At 37.8% G+C, this 19840-nt stretch overlaps 1 protein-coding gene across 8 annotated transcripts in view; it reads right to left on the bottom strand.

Annotated features, from left to right (window-relative positions):
* ehbp1.L (EH domain binding protein 1 L homeolog) overlaps positions 1-19840 on the bottom strand; it is a 294730-nt gene that overhangs the window by 171928 nt on the left and 102962 nt on the right. For all 8 annotated transcript variants that reach the window (XM_041562642.1, XM_041562641.1, XM_018262832.2 and 5 more), the window contains 2 exons: positions 18470-18716; positions 12211-12400 (listed from right to left, as the gene is read on the bottom strand). In XM_041562642.1, coding sequence (XP_041418576.1) covers positions 12211-12400; positions 18470-18716 — 437 coding nt within the window. The remainder of the gene's footprint in view (positions 1-12210; positions 12401-18469; positions 18717-19840) is intronic.

Genomic DNA, 19840 nt, shown 5'->3' on the forward strand with positions numbered 1-19840 from the left:
TAGCTTTCCTTCTCCTTTAATTTAAAAATGCTTTTCGTGGAAGGCAGTAAAATAGACTATGCTACAATCAGGTCACAGTCAGTCTGTCCAACAGTAAAATAGACTATGCTACAATCAGGTCACAGTCAGTCTGTCCAACAGATGTCAACCTTACAGCCCTATAATTGCCAGGTTGGGACTATACCATATGAGAGTGAATCAAAGAAAATTAGACATTAACATGCTATAGCTAGTTGAAACTAAACTAAGCTCTCTGGGGACTTATGTTTGTATTTCATCAGGTCCTGGAGGATTCTTCACATTACCCTTGCTATGATTTTTAAGTACCATGTCCTGTTCAATTGCTTGAACCTTTGTAATGTGTTTAGGGTTTTCAGAGACCGTTCTCCAATTTAGCAACATTCTCATTGGGTCCTCTAAATTTCATGCAAATTAAAACACTTTCTTCCATAAACTGTGCTGGCAGTACAACAGTCAATAACGAGGTAATTAAAAATTCCCCATGGTTAATGCTTGCCCTATACTTGCAGTTTTTATTCAAGGCTTCTTCCCTTCTGAGAACAGAGGCATTATTAGAGTGCTCTGACTGGCAGTCTTCTGACTTGCTATTGGTTCCCCACTGCATGATGAGGTGTACTGCCCAGCATTACATAACTTTTGGTGTTAAATATCTTTATTATTATAATAGGTTTAAAGGGACAATACACACTCCTTTTCAACAGAGCATGTGCTAAACATACTTTTTTGCCTATTAAGAAATATTTATTGTTTCTGTTATTTATGACACTATACAAGAATATAAAGCCAGTTTAGCACTTCCTGTCACTTTCTGAATCCAAAACGCTTCAATGGAGTTGATACAACTCATTAAGCATCCACTGAGAAGCCCCTGATAATGAGCTGCTCAAAGGTTAATGATTAGAGAAAGAAGGAGTTTGTACAGAGCTCTGAACAAAATGACCTGTTTACAAAGGAAAAGGAGTAAGGTCAGTAAAAAAGGGACACATTTCAAATTAGTGCTTTATAACGGCAAAAATATGAAAATATTTAATTTTTTACATTAAAACAATAGAATGTAATTTCAACACAAATCCTATTTATTGTGTTCATTTTTAGAAAAGGTGCTTTTTGGGTGTATATTGTCCCTTTAATAAACACACTTTAGAAGAACAAATAAAATTAATGCTTCCTAAGGGCAATGACGCATAGAGAGATTTGTCACCCGTATCAAAAATTTGTCAATCTTTACCTTCACAAGGTGAAGAGGCACACTCATTGAGATGTCTCTAACTTATAGTTCAGATGAGGTTTCAAACAAGAAACAAAAAAGCCTGTTGAGAATTTAACCAATTAACTACACTATCTTAATTCGGTCGGCAGAAGGAAAGGGAGAGAGAACATGCTAGTTTCTTCAACCAAGTGCCCTTAGTAAATATCCCAGCAGACAAGACCAACTAAATAAAAAAAAATGTGAGAGGGGTGTTTTGTATAATCTCTCAGCTAAAATGCTATGCTGCATGCACATAATTTTTGTCTATAGACCTCCCTTTAGGCAACACTGCATCAACAATCCCCCCACGTTCTGTGTCGGCTACATCTGTTACCTCTTCCCCATTGTTAAGAATTCCAGACTTAATCCTATTTGACTTTATTCATGCAAAGGTCAGTGAGAATTGTACAAATGGAAATGGGAAAGCAGGAACAATGCAAAACGGCAAATATGTATATATGTGTGTGTGTATATATATATATATATATATATATATATATATATATATATATATAGTATTCTGGAGAACCATGCCTCAAGAGCACTAAACATTATTTGAAAAAAGAAACCAATAGGACTGTGTTGCTATTGACATATAGATTAGGTATTATCAGGTTCAATATACTATCTATTACGGAGAAAAAAAAAAAAAAGCACAGTTTATACAAATGTAAAGGTTGTTGATTGCCATATTTTATCTCTTAAAGGGGTTTTTCACCTTTAAATTACTTTTTAGCATCATATAGGGAGTGATATTCAATTTGTATATTCAGAGTGAATCAAAGAAAATAAGAAATAACATGCTATAGCTAGTTAAAACTAAACTTGTGGTTGTATTTCATCAGGTCCTGGAGGCTTCTTCAGGTTACCTTTACTATCATTTTTAAAGGGATACTGTCATGAAATCCAATTCTCAAAAGAGCAAACAGATTTTTTTATATTCAATTTTGAAATCTGACATGGGGCTAGACATATAGTTAGTCTCCCACCTGTCCCCAGTCATGTGACTTGTGTCTGCACTTTGCACTGGCAGGCTGTTATTTCTCCTACTTAATGTAACTGAATGTGTCTCAATGAGACTTGGCTTTTACTATTGAGTGCTGTTCTTAGATCTACCAGGCAGCTGTTATCTTGTGTTCAGGAGCTGTTATTTGGTTACCTTCCCATTGTTCTTTTGTTGGGCTGCTGAGGGGGGGGGGGAGGGGGGTGATATCAGTCCAACTTGCAGTACAGCAGTAAAGAGTAACTGAAGTTTATCAGAGCACATGTCACATGACTAGGGGCAGCTGGGAAACTGACAATATGTCTAGCCCAATGTCAGATTTCAAAATTAAATATAAAAAAATATTTTTGCTGTTTTGAAAAATGGATTTCAGTGTAGAATACTGTTGCAGCAGCACCATGAAAATGTTGTGTTTTGAAAAAAAATTGTTTTCCCATGACAGTATCTCTTTGAGTACAATGTCATATTCAATTGCTTGCACATTTGCAATGCGTGTGACAATTTGCAGTTGGTTTTAATTTTCTTATCATTTGCGTTATTTAGCTTTTTATTCAGCAGCTCTCCAGGTTGCAATTTCAGCAATCTGGTTGCTAGGGTCCAAAGTACCCTAGAAACCATGCACTGATTTAAATAAGAGTCTGGGATATTAGCAGGAGAGGCCTGAATAGAAACATAAGCAATACAAAGTAGCAATAACAATACATTGCTTGCCTTACAGAGCAATTGTTTTTAGCTGGGGTCAGTGACCTTCGTTTGTAAGCTGAAAATAGAAGTCAAAGGCCAGTTGGCAAGTTGCTTAGAATTAGCCATTCTATAACTAATTCTAACTTAGCTCCCCTTTAAACACAAATCATTTCCCAGAAATCATGGGCATACTGAGGAAGTTGAACATCCAAGCAAAGTATAAGGAACTAGCGCTCACAAAAAAGAGGAATACAACGTAGGCATTGTGTGTACTGCTGATTCAATGTCAGAAACCGGTAGCTCTGGTTTACTGCTCATTCAGGTGTGTGTTTATTTGTTCTGATATTCCACATATTCAGCTAGAGCATGACATCAGAACATTAGGAAGTATGCTATGCTTAACTAACTAGCTAATATACTGTAGCAGAGACATAATAAAAAAATGGGATAAAAAATTTATTTTTTTTATGATTTGTTTTACCTTACATCAGTAAGTGGAGCTGTAAGGGGGTGGCACTATCGGTTTCATGCATATTTACACAAGTAGAAATATGAATTCACCTGGTTTGACATCAGCCTTAAAGGAAAACTATACTCCCCAAACAATGTAGGTCTCTATAAAAAGATATTGCATACCACAGCGCATATGTAAAACCCTGCTTCATGTAAACAAACCATTTTCATAATAATATACTTTTCTAGTAGTATGTGCCATTGGGTAATCCTATATAGAAAATTGCCATTTTAAAAAAATAAGGGCCGCCCCCTGGGATTGTACAATTCACTGTGCACACAAACATACCAAACAAACTAAACTACTTAGGTCACATGAGCCAGTTAAAAGACAGAGTTGTGTATTTTCCTTCCTGTTACAGTTAGAGTTGTAGTATTTCTGGTCAGGTGATCTCTGAGGCAGCACACATACCATCACAAAATCCGTTGCTTAAGTATTTATTTTGGGGGTATAGTTTTCATTTAAGTCCCTGGGGAAACCAAGGAATATCAGGGACACCAAATTCCAGGGCCACCATCAGTGCGGGGCCATGCAACCGAGACAGAATCGTAAATAAATAGTAATACAGGTATGACATATGTTATCCAGAAACCCATTTTAAAAAAAATTCCAAATTACAGAAAGGACATTTCCCATAGACTCCATTTTATCCAAATAATCCAGATTTTAAAAAATGATTTCCTTTTTCTTTGTAATAATAAAACAGAAGCTTGTACTTGATCCAAACTAAGATAAAATTAATCCTTATTGGAAGCAAAACCAGTCTATTGGGTTTATTTAATGTTTACACGATTCTCTAGTAGGTTTAAGGTATGAAGATCCAAATTATAGAAAGAACCGTTATCCGAAAAACCCCAGGTCCCGAGCATTCTGAATAACAGGTCCCATACCTGTAATAGTAAAACAGTAAATAAAGCCTCTGTCTAAATAATGAAACCTTAAAACAATGACATATTTACCTTATGAGAAAATTTAAGAAGTTGGAAAGGTAAATAACTTCTAGATCTGAAAACGATATTGACATGCAACAAGTAAATGTTACATTTAATACAGCACCAATATTTATAATACACAATACTTTATGCTGCAATAGTGGAACACTTTATGAATAAAGCCCCTGGCTCACATATTAGCATACCATATATACTCGAGTATAAGCCGACCGAGTATAAGCCGAGGTACCTAATTTTACCTACAAAAACTGGGAAAACGTATTGACTCAAGTATAAGTCAAGCCAAGGGTGAGAAATGCATTTTAGGACATCTTCAGCAGAACACACGCTCCTGATCCCGACTGTGTGCAGGTGCCACGAACTACAAGCCAGTGAACTACAAGCCAGTGAACTATAAGCCAGTGAGCTACAAGCCAGTGAGCTACAAGCCAGTGAGCTACAAGCCAGTGAACTACAAGCCAGTGAACTACAAGCCAGTGAACTACAAGCCAGTGAACTACAAGCCAGTGAACTACAAGCCAGTGAACTGAGCACAGTGGGGGCTGAAGCTGAAGGAGAGCTGGAGAGACTGAGGTTGAACATAGTTGTGTTGCCAGACCAGACGTGACAGGAAAGTTGCAGCAAGTTCTACTCCGCACACACTCACCTCCACAGTCTGTCCCAGCTCCAGATCAAATCCCACCACACACACATCGTGCAGCCAGGCGGAGAAGTGATCCCAGGGAAGTGCTATGGGATTCCTCGTTGCTTCCCGTGTCCCATCCATTCCCGGAACTGACTCCTCTCCCAGCTCAGTCTCTACAGCCACAATATACACATGGACACCTCCTGCGTCACATGCACAAGCCAGAGACATCGGCGCTACCTGATGATGCACTGAAGCAGACTTCTGCCAGGATATGGGTGAGAGAGCAGGAGCTCCTGAAGCGCAGCCTTTCGCGTATTGACTCGAGTATAATCCGAGGTAGAGTTTTCCAGCACATTTTGGGTGCTGAAACCTAGGCTTATACTCAAGTATATAAGCATTCCCAATATTTGAAAATCAGAAAGAAGGAAGAAAAGTTATGCCGTGTGCAAAACGTTAACCACTCAGAGACTCCACATACAGTTCATTTAAAAAAAAAAAACTACTCGAGGAGTCCATGAGTGCCTTCTCCTTTTGGCTCTACGGAGTCTATAGGAGACAGCCTTTCTGTAATTCATTCTGGATAACGGGTTTCCGGATAAAGGATCCCATACCTTGTACATGGTCCAAACTAAGCAAAAACAGCCTATTGGGTTTATTTAATGTTTACATGATTTACTAGTAGACTTAAAGTATGAAAATTCAAATTATGAAAAGATACGTTATACGGAAACCGACAGGTTCTGAGCTCTCTGGATAACAGGTCCCATACCTGTAGTGTGTGTCACATATTGAAACACTGCCATACATGCTTGGATACATCAGCCAATCAATGGACAAAGCTCAAAGTAAAAGATATAATCGGGCAATAATTACACACATGTATGTACCAATTTAATAAGATTCTTTAATAGGTAATTTATTAGGATCCCCAATCTTTTTTAACTGAGGAGCAACATTCAGATGTAAAAAGAGTTGGGGGCAACGCAAGCATGAAAACTGTTGAAAACTGTGGTGCAAAATAAGTGCTATGACTGGCCATTTGTGGACTGGCAGCCCACAGGAGACTCTGGTTTTTATGGAACCAAAACTTGCCTCCAAGCCTAGAATTCAAAAATAAGCACCTGCTTTGAGGCCACTGAGAGCAACATCCAAGTGGGTAGTGAATAACATGTTACTTGTGAGCCATTAGTTGGGGATCCCTGCTTTAAAGGGGTTGTTCACCTTTGAGATAACTTTCAGTATGATGTAGAGAGTGATATACTGAGACAATTTGCAGTTTGTTTTAATTTTTTATTATTGAAGGTTTTTGAGTTATTTAGCTTTTTATTCAGCAGCTCTTCAATTAACATCTTAAGGTGGCCATAGACAATTACGATCTTTCTTGGAAAAGACCTTTCCGAGAAAGATCGTTTGTTTCAATACACACGTGTAGAGCTGAATCGTCAAGATATACAGGTAGAAACAACAGAATTCTACCTGTATCTGACGATTCAGCACTAACAATGGCCGATCAAAATTTTCCGTCCAGCCCAATTGGCGAGCCGACCGATATCCAAGTCTCCTGCCGATATCGGCCGGCTCTTTTCCCACTACACACACACCGAATATGGTACGAAAATTCTTTTCGTACGATATTATCTGTTCATCTATGGTCATTTTAAACCAATCTGGTAACTAGGGTGCAAAATACCCTAGCAACAATGCATTGATTTGAATAAGAATACTGGAATATGAATAGGAGAGGCCTCAATAGAAGGATTAGTAATAAAAGGTAACAATAACAATACATATGTAGCCTTACAGAGCATTTGTTTTTTTTTATAGAAGGGAGTCAGCAACGCCCATTTGAAAGCTGGAAAGAGTCAGAAGAAAAAGGCAAATAACTATAAAAAATAAATAATGAAAACCAATTGAAAAGTTGCTTAGAATTGCCCGTTCTATAACATAATAAAGGTTACCTTAAAGGTGAGCCACCACTTTAAGGAGAGGGACAGTATACAATAAAGCAGTATACGTGTATATGCTAGCTAAAAAACAGAATATATATATATATATATATATATATATATATATATATATATATATATATATATATATATATATAATATATATATATATATATATATATATATATATGTCTATAGTGATGGGACTCGCAGGGTTTGCACAAAACTCAAGGTTTATCCTTGATAAAGGTTCCTGTATGGGACCAAGACGTCAGATTAATAAACCTTTTATAAAAAGTTTTGTGCAAACCCTGTAAGTGTCACCACTATGGACTATATCTTTCATTTTTACATGCGCACCCAGGTTTTTTGGACAGAAGATAAAATGAATTATTTTCCTTGTAACGATTGCTGTTCCACATGACTGCGCTCTGTTTTATATGTGAGAAAAGCAATAGTTCCGTATTCCTCAGAGAATAATTGGACTCAGGACAAACAGCTATGTAAACATTATGCAACATCTGAACATAAGACACACTTAGAAAGCTATAACTTATAGTTTAACATGACAGGTGTGAATATACCTAGGAACTTAAGTGCTGCAAACATATACATAGTCTCATATTTGCTTTAGACCTGACTCATAGACTTTCCCTAGAGGCATTTCTCAGCTTTTTTTTCCATCCTCTTAATTTCCGTATGCACAGTAATAATCCACTGTGGGTTTTTTTTTAACGTTGTAAGACATTGTAAATGACTATAACTACAATGTTCTGCTGCTGCAATAAATCTTAACACTAGCCTGAAATAAACTGAAAAACCACTTGTCTGTTATAAATCTGGAGGTTTGGGTTAAGTAAATATCTTGTGAAGAGGAGGTTTCACAATGGTTTCGCCACTCATACTAACCAAATAGCTGCCGTGTTTACACACTGTTTTTCCTTTTAAATAACTATGGTGATTTACAGGTAATTTTATGCCATGTCTAATTAGCTAACCGTAACCTCAGAAGTGCAAGATCAGTTTGATCGAGTTCTTTGATAAGAGAATAAAAAGCTTCATGAAGGTGGAAAAATGTTGTTTCTGATAAACCCACAACTCATTAATAAGGCATAAGCAAGACCTGCACAAACCAATTTTGAAGTCACACTACCTGCCAACCAGGAACCAAGCCCAACCTTCAGGCAACTCCCAAAAAAACAGACAATTGTTATTCATGTGCACTTATCAACACACTGATACATTATGTACCCAAATAATGTCTGGGACTTGATGGCATGGGTTGGTTTTCATGGGTATTGTAGGCCATACAGGAAAACATTGCACTGACAATTAATGGACAAATTGTATCTCTAGTGTAACTTATCTTTTTCAATCTCCAAAACCGAAACACAATTCCTTCAGCAATTGAGAACCTTGGTACTGTCATGTTATAGAACAAGTAAGCCCAACATGATCTTGATGTAGTTACAAATATCTCATGAGGACCAGTATAAAAAAGGGGATGATGCCTGAAGGGAGATGTTTTGCATCCAGATAAAGGTCCACCTGATGAAACCGATGTTAAGGTGGCCATACATGCAGAGGTCCATTTGTTTAGCGAGGCCCCCTTGAGGTGGGCAATATCGGCCGATTCGATTGTGGGCCCTTGGGCCCAATGATCTGAACACAAGGCAGAGTATACAGGTGGTCGGACCAAGGACTGCATGAACGGAAAAAAAGAAAAAAACGATTTTTAAACCTGGTCGATTGACATCTGCCTGATTTTCAGCCAGATATCATTTGAGGGAAGCTCAACAGAGGGCTTCATACTCTGCCCAATGACTTAATCTGTCTGCATCTTATATAGGCCGTGTATGGCCACCTTAAGCGTCTTGTTCAGGCCACAAGGCCATGCCTGAAGTGGATAAATGCTACATAGCATGGGACTCTTGAGTTGCAGTCCTGACAAGATAGTTCTGACGAGATAGTCGTTAGTGGTCCAGTTAGTATGTTCAGAAGGTCATAAGCCTGCAGGACATGAAGAGGCTGCACATCCTTTCACAACTCAAATCTTTTGTAATGTGATGAAATATGAAACAGCGAGGTCAGCTCTGTCCGTCTCCAAATGTACCTGGAGGAACCAATGTCAAAAGCATCACCTCCAGAATGCAAGATACCCCGGCCAATTCTTATTCAGGGAAGCCTGGGTTAAGTTTCAGTGGCAGCTCTTTGTGTCCTTTGGCAAGATACCTTTGTTAAATCAACTAATTGTGCCTGAAATATCAACTCACTGCACCTGATCATCAACTCACTGCACCCCAAATAAAAACTTACATATGAGACCGTCACATTAGTACAAGCTGTGCAGTCTGGCTGTTTTGCATTTTTATCTATGCAAGCTATTTAACTTGGCAAGATATTTTTCCCCTAACAGTATGTATGAAAAGCAAACTATGTAGTCCTACGAATGTCACATGGAGAGAGAGAGAGAGAGAGAGAGAGAGAGAGAGAGAGAGAGAGAGAGAGAGAGAGAGAGAGAGAGAAAGGTTATCGGCACTCACCATTCATATGATCAATTGCTGGGTGCTAACCAATCAATAATTATTACAGTCCACGAAACCACTCACAGCAGACGCCGTCCAGCGTGTATCAAAAGATTATTTATTGGTACACGGTATATAAACGCGTGTGAGTGCTTTCGTGGACTATTATATATATATATATATATATATATATATATATATATATATATATATATGTACACACACACCAACTAAAAAAGGCACTTTAGTTACTCTGAGCCTGTTGAGTGCGTTTTTTTAGTTCTTATTTTGTAAACAATTAACTTTTAAAGGAATTCTGTCACAATGTGGTTTTTATTACTAAATTATACTGTTTACACTGCAAATAATTCACTCTACAATATAAAATGTAATTCCTGAACCAACAAGTGTATTCATGGTCATGGTCATGTGCTTTCCAAAGAGTCAGAAATTTAGGATGGAACTGCTTTCTGGCAGGCTGTTGTTTCTTCTACTCAATGTAACTGAATGTGTTGCAGTGGGACCTGGATTTTACTATTGAGTGCTGTTCTTAGATCTACCAGGCAGCTGTTATCTTGTGTTAGGGAGCTGCTATCTGGTTACCTTCACATTGTTCTGTTGTTAGGCTTCTGGGGGGGGGGGTGATATCGTGACAACTTGCGGTACAGCAGTAAAGAGTGACTGAAGTTTATCAGAGCACAAGTCACATGACTGGGGGCAGCTGGAAAACTGACAATATGTCTAGTCCCATGTCAGATTTCAAAATTAAATATAAAAAAAAAATCTGTTTGCTCTTTTGAGAATGAATTTCAGTGCAGAATTCTACTGGAGCAGCACTATTAACTGATGCTTTTGAGAAAAACATTTTTTCCCATGACAGTATCCCTTTAAGATAGCAGAAGATGAATTACTGACTAAACTTGAGCTTAGCAGAGGGTTGGATCCCCATGCTACACATAGAAATTTGACTTATTTGGCGGGTAGGGTTTATATTTATATCACTGCAGGAGTATCAGGTAGAACACTTTGTTCTATGTTTTTTGAAACAGGCTTAGGATATTGCTATGTTCAGCTATAGATTAAGGTCACTATGTTTGTGTGGCTGGTTGTGGATCTGGTTATGCGTAAAGCCATGTACTGCTGAGCAGTGGAATTGTGGTTTGTTAAAACAAATGTGCTGCTAATACAAATATTGCTGTACTTCTCTCAAAATAAGCTTCAGATGACATCACATTTGGTTTTATGAAGAGTTGGAAGCAAAGTACCAGTTGTGAGAAACAGAAGAGGGTCATGTAATTCTCCAGTTTTCATCTGTGCATAACATGGCACAACCCTCAGCTGCTGTCTGTACATAGTAAAACACGGTACACAACAGACAGCCTATTAGAATTCAGACATTTAATATTAGAGCTGCCCTAATTCCCTGCATATGCTGAAGCATACTCACATGCCTTTATAAAGGCTGCTAAATTATATGCCATTATCAACAGCATTAGTCAGAGTTCAGTACTACTGTATATTTTTTCATTCTCCAGAAAATAAAATCCCCCTTAACCCCCAAAAACATGAATTGTGGATAAACACTACAGTTAAAGATTACCAAGGTATATCCCACAGGTGCACAGAGCCACCTACTGGCTATTCGCAATACAGAAATTCTATTATTTAGACAACCGCACAAACCTTACCTACAGGCTTTGCTATATTACAACAGAGAGACACACACTAAGGGGCCTCTAGACAATAATTGTCATACTTTTCATTACATTCATTTATTCATTTTATCACATTCTTTACAACTCTATAATATTAACTGTAGTAACCCATGGCAACCCCATATTTGTTTTCATTATGCCTCAACCATGCATTCATTTGAATAAGAAACTGGAATAAGAATAGGAGAGGGCCTGAATAGAAAGATGAGGAATAAATAGTGATGGGCGAATCTGACTTGTTTCGCTTCGCCAAAAATGTTTGAAACTGCAAAAATTCACCAACAGGCATTGAAGTCTATGGGCGGTGCCACAATTTTTTTTTTTTTGGCGCAAGACAATGGCCGTCATTTTCGGGGAGAAACTCGACGAACAATTTCGCATATCACTAAAAGTAGCAATAAGCACAATAGCAATAACAATACATTTGTTTTTAGATAGGGGTCAGTGACTCCCATTCGAAAGCTGGAAAGAGTAAGAAATAAACAATGAAGACCAACTGAAAAGTTTCTTAGAATGGACCATTCTATAGCATACTAAAAGTTAACTCAAAGGTGAATCACCCTTTAAATAGTTTGCCCTGGGCCCCTCAAAAGGAGCGTCCTGCATAAATATATATTTATGTTGTCTTAATTGCAACTTGTGAATGGATTCAGAACGGCTGTCATGCAAAATAAGTCATTTTTTTAAAAAAAAACTCAGTTTTGCATGCATTTGTCTGAGATTCAGTTGCCATCTTAAAAGGTGTTTTCAACTGCCACAGACGTCTCAGTGAGAAACACAGCGTCCTGTTGAATTGGACAAAAATGTACAATTCTATGTATTGCTTGGGGACACAGAAGTATGGACCATAACTATCAAAGCTCCTACGTGCTATTACCGTAAACAGTCCTCACTGAATGTAAAGCAGTTCACAATTCTACAACTTTTTGTTTTTTTTAAACAAACCCTCCATATCACTAATTATTAACAAACCTTGGGAGAAGGTGCAATTACTTTTCCTGCGGGAACAGCTAGAGGTGCTCTCGCTGGCTCTTCTATCTTTGGTGAGGGCATAGGGGGTGCTGGTGCTTTCCTTTTCACCTTCTTTTCAGTGTCAGGCTCTTTTACTCCAGTGCGCTGGCTAAGGTTAACATTCTCTTTTGGTTCATAAAATGGATTTGACCTGAAATTAAAAAAATAACACTATTCAATATACATTATAATCCACTGATTGAAATTGTTGCAGGGCATTCAGAGTCAGATTCTGGGTAGACGCCCATTTGCTTGCTTGCTGTCTTGAATGTTCCAAAGGTTGGTTGAACAAACAGTCTTAAAACTATTGTCTCATTTGAGGAGTAAGTCCAACGTCTTGGGCCTGAGACAGATGGGAAACCCACTTCTACCTCTATTTTTTTGCTACACCAACTTATTTATTTATTATTAACTTTTCTTGCATAACAGTATTGTTGAAAGGAGAATTTTTTTTGCCCTGTTTGATCCCTCTCAACTATCCTGAAGTCTCACAATGGATCCCATATTGAAATAGAGCAGTATTTCTGTGTTAAACTATTATATTTTTCAGAAACAAGGGTGCTTTTCCCCCAAACAAGCCCGACTAAGGGAAGTGAAATGACTCAATGAAAAGGTAAACAGTATGCTGACTGACAGGGGTGTTGCCACTTCAATGTTCACCAAATATAAGAGGCACTTCATAACAAAAGGTAGGTCAAGTGTCACAAAAAAAGCGAGAAACAAAAAGGATAGACATGGTTCAAAGAGAAAACACAAGGACTGAGAGCTACATTGTGTTTAGCACGATGAATTCAAAAGTATCTGTCAATTTGCTGATTTCATTGACAGTTCAGTTGATCAGAAGCGCAGGAAAATAAAGACCAGAATCACAGCGAGCAAAACTGGAGAGATGGGGGATTAAAGGAGATGGCATTTTGCTTTTGTTGCACAGAATGTCTCTACAAGACAAGACAGTGCATGCAAATCCAAGAATGAAGCATGTAGTACATGCATCTACAAATGGCTTCAGGCAGAGGCACTACCATAATTAGCTCATAAAAACATTTTTAGAGCAATATAAGATATCTGTTTACCCGTAAAAGAAATATTTCCCCTTATAAAAGTGTTTACAATATACAGCCCCTGGTATAGTCTTTCAGTTGTAGATTCAAACGCAGATTGTGCACAGCGACACCGCACTTGTACAGTAGCATACCTCAAACTATATAAAAAATATACTGCCCCCTATGGTCACAATTTAGTAAGCCACCTAAAAACTGCAAGGAACCCACAACTAACCCCTGCCTTGAATACAATTCCCAGGTAAAGGATAGGTTATCCGGCATGCACGGGACTAGGGGTTTTCTGGCTTTCCATAATTTGGATCTTCATACCCTAAATCTACTACAAAATTAAACATTAAATAAACCCAATAGGCTTCCAATAAGGATTAATTATATCTTAGTTGAGATCAAGTACAAGGTACTGTTTTATTATTACTGAGAAAATAATTTTTAAAAATTTAGATTATTTGGATAAAATGGAGTCTATGGGAGACTTTCTGGATAATGGATGCCATATCTCTATTCCTAATTTAAAATTCAAACTTTGGATCTGGAGAACATTACACCCAGTTATATTCCAAGCCTACTTAAAATCAGCTCCAGTCCCTTTATATGAACAAAAAGCCATCAAAAAGCCATCAAAAAGTGCAGTATGACCTAATACATATATTTTATTGAGCTTTTTATGGCAAACCCATGACATTCCATCTGCTGCTGAGCAACAGTTCCCATTACTTGTTGTGACAGAGACAAGTCTCAAGGACCACCTTCCTATAGGCATTGCCTACAAGTAAAGTTATGCAGTTGGCAATAGGAGTTTACAGGTGGGATCTGCCTTTGCTTTGAGTGAAGGTTCCTTGCTGTACTGACTTTTACATTAACTCAATTTCCACTATTCCAGAGAACTGGGTGCCTCCTATAGAATTTCAATACATCTTCACGTAGTCCCTGATTGCATTAGGGTTACAGTGGGCTAACACAGGTTGTGCAGGGGTGACAAAAATAATATGTTTGATGGATTACAGCTTCCCAGTCAGGAGAGTATCTGCTCTCCATCTCTAAATTGCTCCATTTGTTTCTTCTCAGTGTTTTTCCCATTAGTCCTATTAGCCTCTGTGCACTCTCCTTTGGAAAGGAATGCAAATGTGTTTCTTTAATTTACTGACTCAAAAGCAAGTGGGACCTTAATGTCATGCAATTAGATTTGTACAGGCCTCAAATAACACCATGCTTTAGAAAGCACTAGAATATATACTGCATCCATTTTTATTTATTACCCAATTGGTTATACTAAATCAATAAAATCTTAGCAAACCGAATTGTAAAACGTACCAAAATAACATTCAGGATTTGTTTTACTAATCTTTCCATCTCTTAATATGTCCCACATGGAAAGTAACTGATACGTGGCAAGCAAACCTCCACAAGTATTGATACTATAACTATGTAAAATGTTACATTCTTTGACATTCAACTTAACGCTTGGTCTTTTGGGAAATCTATATTTTTTTTAAATTACAAGCTTCTTATCTGGCAACTGGAAGCCAGCTCTCACAGAGTTTATCATGCAGATAAGTGCCCAATAGAGCTTACAATTTAAAGGGATACTGTCATGGGAAAACATGTTTTTTCAAAACGCATGAGTTAATAGTGCTGCTCCAGCAGAATTCCGCACTGAAAATGATTTTTTTATATTCAATTTTGAAATCCGACATGGGGCTAGACATATTGTCAATTTCCCAGCTGCCCCAGTCATGTGACTTGTCTGATAAACTTCAATCACTCTTTACTGCTGCACTGCAAGTTGGAGTGATATCACACCCTCCCTTCCCCCCCCCCCCCCCCACAGCCAAACAAAAGAACAATGGGAAGGTAACCGGATAACAGCACTCTAACACAAGATAACAGCTGCCTGGTAGATTTAATAACAACACTCAATAGTAAAAACCCATGTCGCACTGAGACACATTAAGTTACATTGAGAAGAAAAAACAGCAGCCTGCCAGAAAGCATTTCTCTCCTAAAGTGCAGGCACAAGTCACATGACCAGGGGCAGCTGGGAAATTGACAAAATGTCTAGCCCCATGTCAGATTTCAAAATTGAATATAAAAAAATCTGTTTGCTCTTTTGAGAAATGGATTTCAGTGCAGAATTCTGCTGGAGTAGCACTATTAACTGATGAGTTTTGAAAAAAAACATGTTTTCCCATGACAGGATCCCTTTAAGTGTGGTACTCAAGGCAAAAAGATTAAAAACCCTTTAATTAGAAACCCCTACACATATTTAGCAAACTGTATATATTAATAAAATTATAAATATACATTTGACTGCTATCGTTATTAAATTTTGATTTTAATAAAAAAAACATTTACAAATAGATTTATTTAGGCACTGTAAGTCCTTGGCCCATAGTGCTTATATGTTAAATTTGGTGTCTCAGGTACAGGGAAATTAAGAGATATACCCGAAGTCACATAGAGCTGACTGCGAATCCAAGCCAAATTGTATATACACTACTAACAGCCCACAAAGTTATCAAATGTCAGTGGAACAAGGGGCATGATAGCCAACTCAATCAGATCCAAGAGCCAATCACTGCCATCTTTTCAATGAAGCAGAGTATGAAAATGCTATTTCAGACAAGACAACACGTATATGGACTAACTAGAACCTTTATGCTAAATAAATGTGTGCACCCACCAAGTAGGAAGGTAGTGTCATCATGTATTATAAACGCATTTAGGCACAAAGTCAACTATCACTTCGATATAGAAATGCAAGGACTGCATTCAAGAAACCATTCCATATCAAGATACTTTTCTGGTAGACTGCAGACACGTCAAAGATTAAATGGTAAACCTGCTTGAACAGACTTTTAAGTGTGGCCCATGAACATTATATGGCCAAAAGTATCCACACAACCCCTCTAAAATAATTGGTCTGCACTTGAGACACTCAGTAAAGAGCTCAGAACTGTTCTGGGGAGTGAAAATGTGTTCGCTGGAGTGATCAATCGTGCTTCACCATCCGGCAGTCTAAAAGGCCAATTTTGGTTTGGTGGATGCCAGGAGAAAACTACCTGTAATTCTGTAAAGGTTAGTGGAGGGGGAAAAAATGTGAAGAGTTATTTTTAATGACAACAGCAACAAAATTCAAAGTTTCTAACATTGTGGCAACAATTTTGTGAAGGCTCTTTCCTGTTTTAGCACAATACTAAACAGGGCTGACCTTGCACGCTCTTTTCTCGGTCGTGGAAAATGCCGGCTTACTACTTCCCGGTTGAGTTTTTATAGATGCGTGCCTCTTGCCTCGCCCCTTTTGTAACATTATCGGCAGGACGGGTCAGCGCGGGTCTATAAAAGAGACCCTGAAGTAGGGCTTGGGCGGGCGCAGGTGGTGGGAGGTCAGCTTGCAGTTTGGAAGTCAGGAAAAGCCCGACCCACACATCACTAGACAATACCCATAGCAAACAGGAGGAGGTCCACAGACTAATGGCTATTTAACACCGGAGAAGAAAAACTCGACTAGCCTACACAATACCCTGACCTCAATTTAAAAAAAACAGCCCTGGGATGAACGCTGAATGCGCCACATATGTTTACCCAACATCAGTGCCCAACCTCACTAATGCTTCTGAGGCTGAATAAAGCAAATACCACCAACATCATCACTTCCTAAGTTAACTTCACATTAACATCTTTGGTTTTAGAATGAGGCTGGTGTCCAGATACTTTTTGCAATATAGTGTATTTGGATATACTCTAGAAATGAAGGATAATCCTGCATAAATCCATGTTAATGGAAAAGCAATTGCAAAGGGGTTTCTTAATTTATAACTTGTATATTACATAAATTTTAGCATCGGTTCCAAATTACAGGAAAAAAATATTCTGAAAGGCCCCCACACATTCAAACTCTGTTAGATAAATATATTCTAGTTAACATGGGACATATAGGGACTCGTATACAGATCAGACAAAAATGACCGGTTTAATAGTGATGTCTCACAGGCACCTTTCACGTGACAAAACAAGGTGTAAAAAATTCCACCGACAGGATTGGAGAAAGAAACCCATAGAATGTGAAAAACAAGGCAAGGATAGAAAAAAAAAAAAGCAAAGATGGGAGAAAGGCACTCAAGAAAAAAATAATACTTAGTGGGTTATATACCAAATCCCGAATTTATCTAATTTTCTGAAATATACTCCGACCAAATCCGCACGGGTTATTTCCCATTATTTATCAATACATTTTCCAAAAAAATTCCAGTTTGGGAAAAAACTCGAAAAAAAAGAACGTGAAAATCATCCGAAAATTAGAATGCAAATTTTTTTTTTTGGCCGAAAACCACAAAATATTCGGATTTTTGCACGAAACCCAGCGCAGATCAGGATATCTTTGGGACTTCTCCTAATGACTTATATACAACCTCGGCAGGTCTGAGCTGCTGTATTTTCCGATTCTGACTTTTTCCATCCTCAAGGTATAATAAATTCAAGATTTTTTTTTTCCACAAAAAATTTGGATTCAATAGTAAAAAAAAGCAAAACTTTTGAGTTTTTGGCATTCGGACTTTAATAAATAACCCCCATAGTATCAGGCATTCTAAAAGATTTTGTTTGATTAGATTAGTACATATTATATACAATAGCATCAGTTAAATCAGTTAATATAGTTTACACTTAGTTCACCTAATTCTCACAACCAGGAAGTGATAAGTACCAACCAATATAACATACTATGTAAATACTTTTCACAAGATCTGGCAATTTTATTGGGAATCATATCATCTATCAGCCCATATAGCTAAAATGAGCCTGGGCTGTTTGCTCAGTTTCAGTGGTACTTAATGATCGTTTTATGTTGTCAAAATTATCTTCCAACGAGACTTCTGAGCAGGCATCAGCAAACGTGGAAGAGAGAGGAGCTACTGTTGCTTTCCGCTACAACTGCACACTTGGGTCATCAGCCATAGCTGCCAGGCCAAGCTAAGTAAACTTCCGCTATATTACAGTAGAACACCTGTGTATTTTCTTCAGAGTAAAGACAAAGCTAATATATGTCTCACATGTTTGTAGACAACTTTTTCAGTTAAGAAGGAATTAAAGTTCTAGTACTACTAGTCCTTCAAGAAATAATCGTTGGCATACTCAACATTTTTATAAATTCCACTTACTCATCAAGATCCTCCTCCTCTTGCCTGGCTTTGTTAGCGTAGAGGTACTTGCTCATATCCACAGGGCGAGTGTTTTTTCTCTTTGCTGGTTGAGGTGGAGAGTCCTTACCGAGCTCAAGGGCCTGGTCCTGCTCCGTATCTGGCTCATCAAAAGGATTGATATAAATCGCAGGCTCGGGTTCTTTAAATGGATTGTAGTCATCAATTAAGTCATCAGACTTTGAAGGTGCTTGCTCGGAAGGATTTTCTAATGAACAAATAGTCAGTCAAAACGCTCTTCCTTTACAAGGGGGTTGTTTAATCATTAAATAAAGAAGATAATTAAAAGACTCATTTAAGATCTCTAGAAGCAGTGCATTCAAATATGAAGAGAATCACTTTGATTTGTCAGTTGGGCCTACTTTAAGGCATGTGATACAAATTCAGCAAAAAGTGAATAATGCAAAGAGTAATGTCCCTGATTTTAAAGAGATGCTGGCACAATTTCAATATTTCTTGTGCTGTCCCGGTATATACTGGGAGTCATATATATTTTTCCCTAAATTGCTTTATTTTCAGGGCTACGGAACCCCATAAGTTAAAAAAAACATTGTAGAATTAAGATCTTGTTTAAAGGGGTCGCTCACGGTTAAGTTAACTTTTAGTATCTTATAGGTTGCAATTCTAAGAAACTTTAATTGGTAGTCTTTATTTATTTTTTTTATAGTTTTTAAAGGAGACATATAGGATACATTTTGTAATGTATATTATATGGTGCTGGTTTTACTTCTGGCCAAAAAAAAGGCCCCTTTATTGAAGCTTCCTATATATCTGCTACAGTCCTAGTCCATGTTCAAATTAGGGGTGGGTGTGTCCTAACGGTCTCTGCCAGAAGCACAGTAGGAGGGGAAATCAAATCACAGCAGTGCAGTCTGACAAGCCAAGACAGGTTTCAGTTCCCTATCAGGTCAGCCTAGCTGCTGATTGGTTCCTAAGCTAACAATGCAGTGTGCTGAATGCCGCTGGCTCCCTTGCACAGCCTGGGAAAGGAGGCAGCAGGAAATTGAACAGATGGGCTGGACTAGTAAGGTTTTTCTAAAAGTTTAGTGAACTGGCACATTCTTTAATTAACTGGCACATTCTTGTTTTTTTTTACATAATATGTCTCCTTTAAATTATTTGCCTTTTTCTTCTGATTTTCCAGCTTTCAAATGTTGCTCCTCTTTCTATTCAGGCCCTCTCCTATTCATGTTGAAGTTGCATTGTAGCATGGAGTAATTTGGACCCCAGCTGAAACTGCAAACTGTATATCTGCTGAATAACAAGTTAAATACTGTAACTCAAAAACCACAAATAATAAAAAAATGAAAACCAAATGCAAATTGTATCAGA

The sequence above is a fragment of the Xenopus laevis genome, chromosome 5L (assembly GCF_017654675.1).
Source record: "Xenopus laevis strain J_2021 chromosome 5L, Xenopus_laevis_v10.1, whole genome shotgun sequence".
Lineage (NCBI taxonomy): Eukaryota > Metazoa > Chordata > Amphibia > Anura > Pipidae > Xenopus > Xenopus laevis.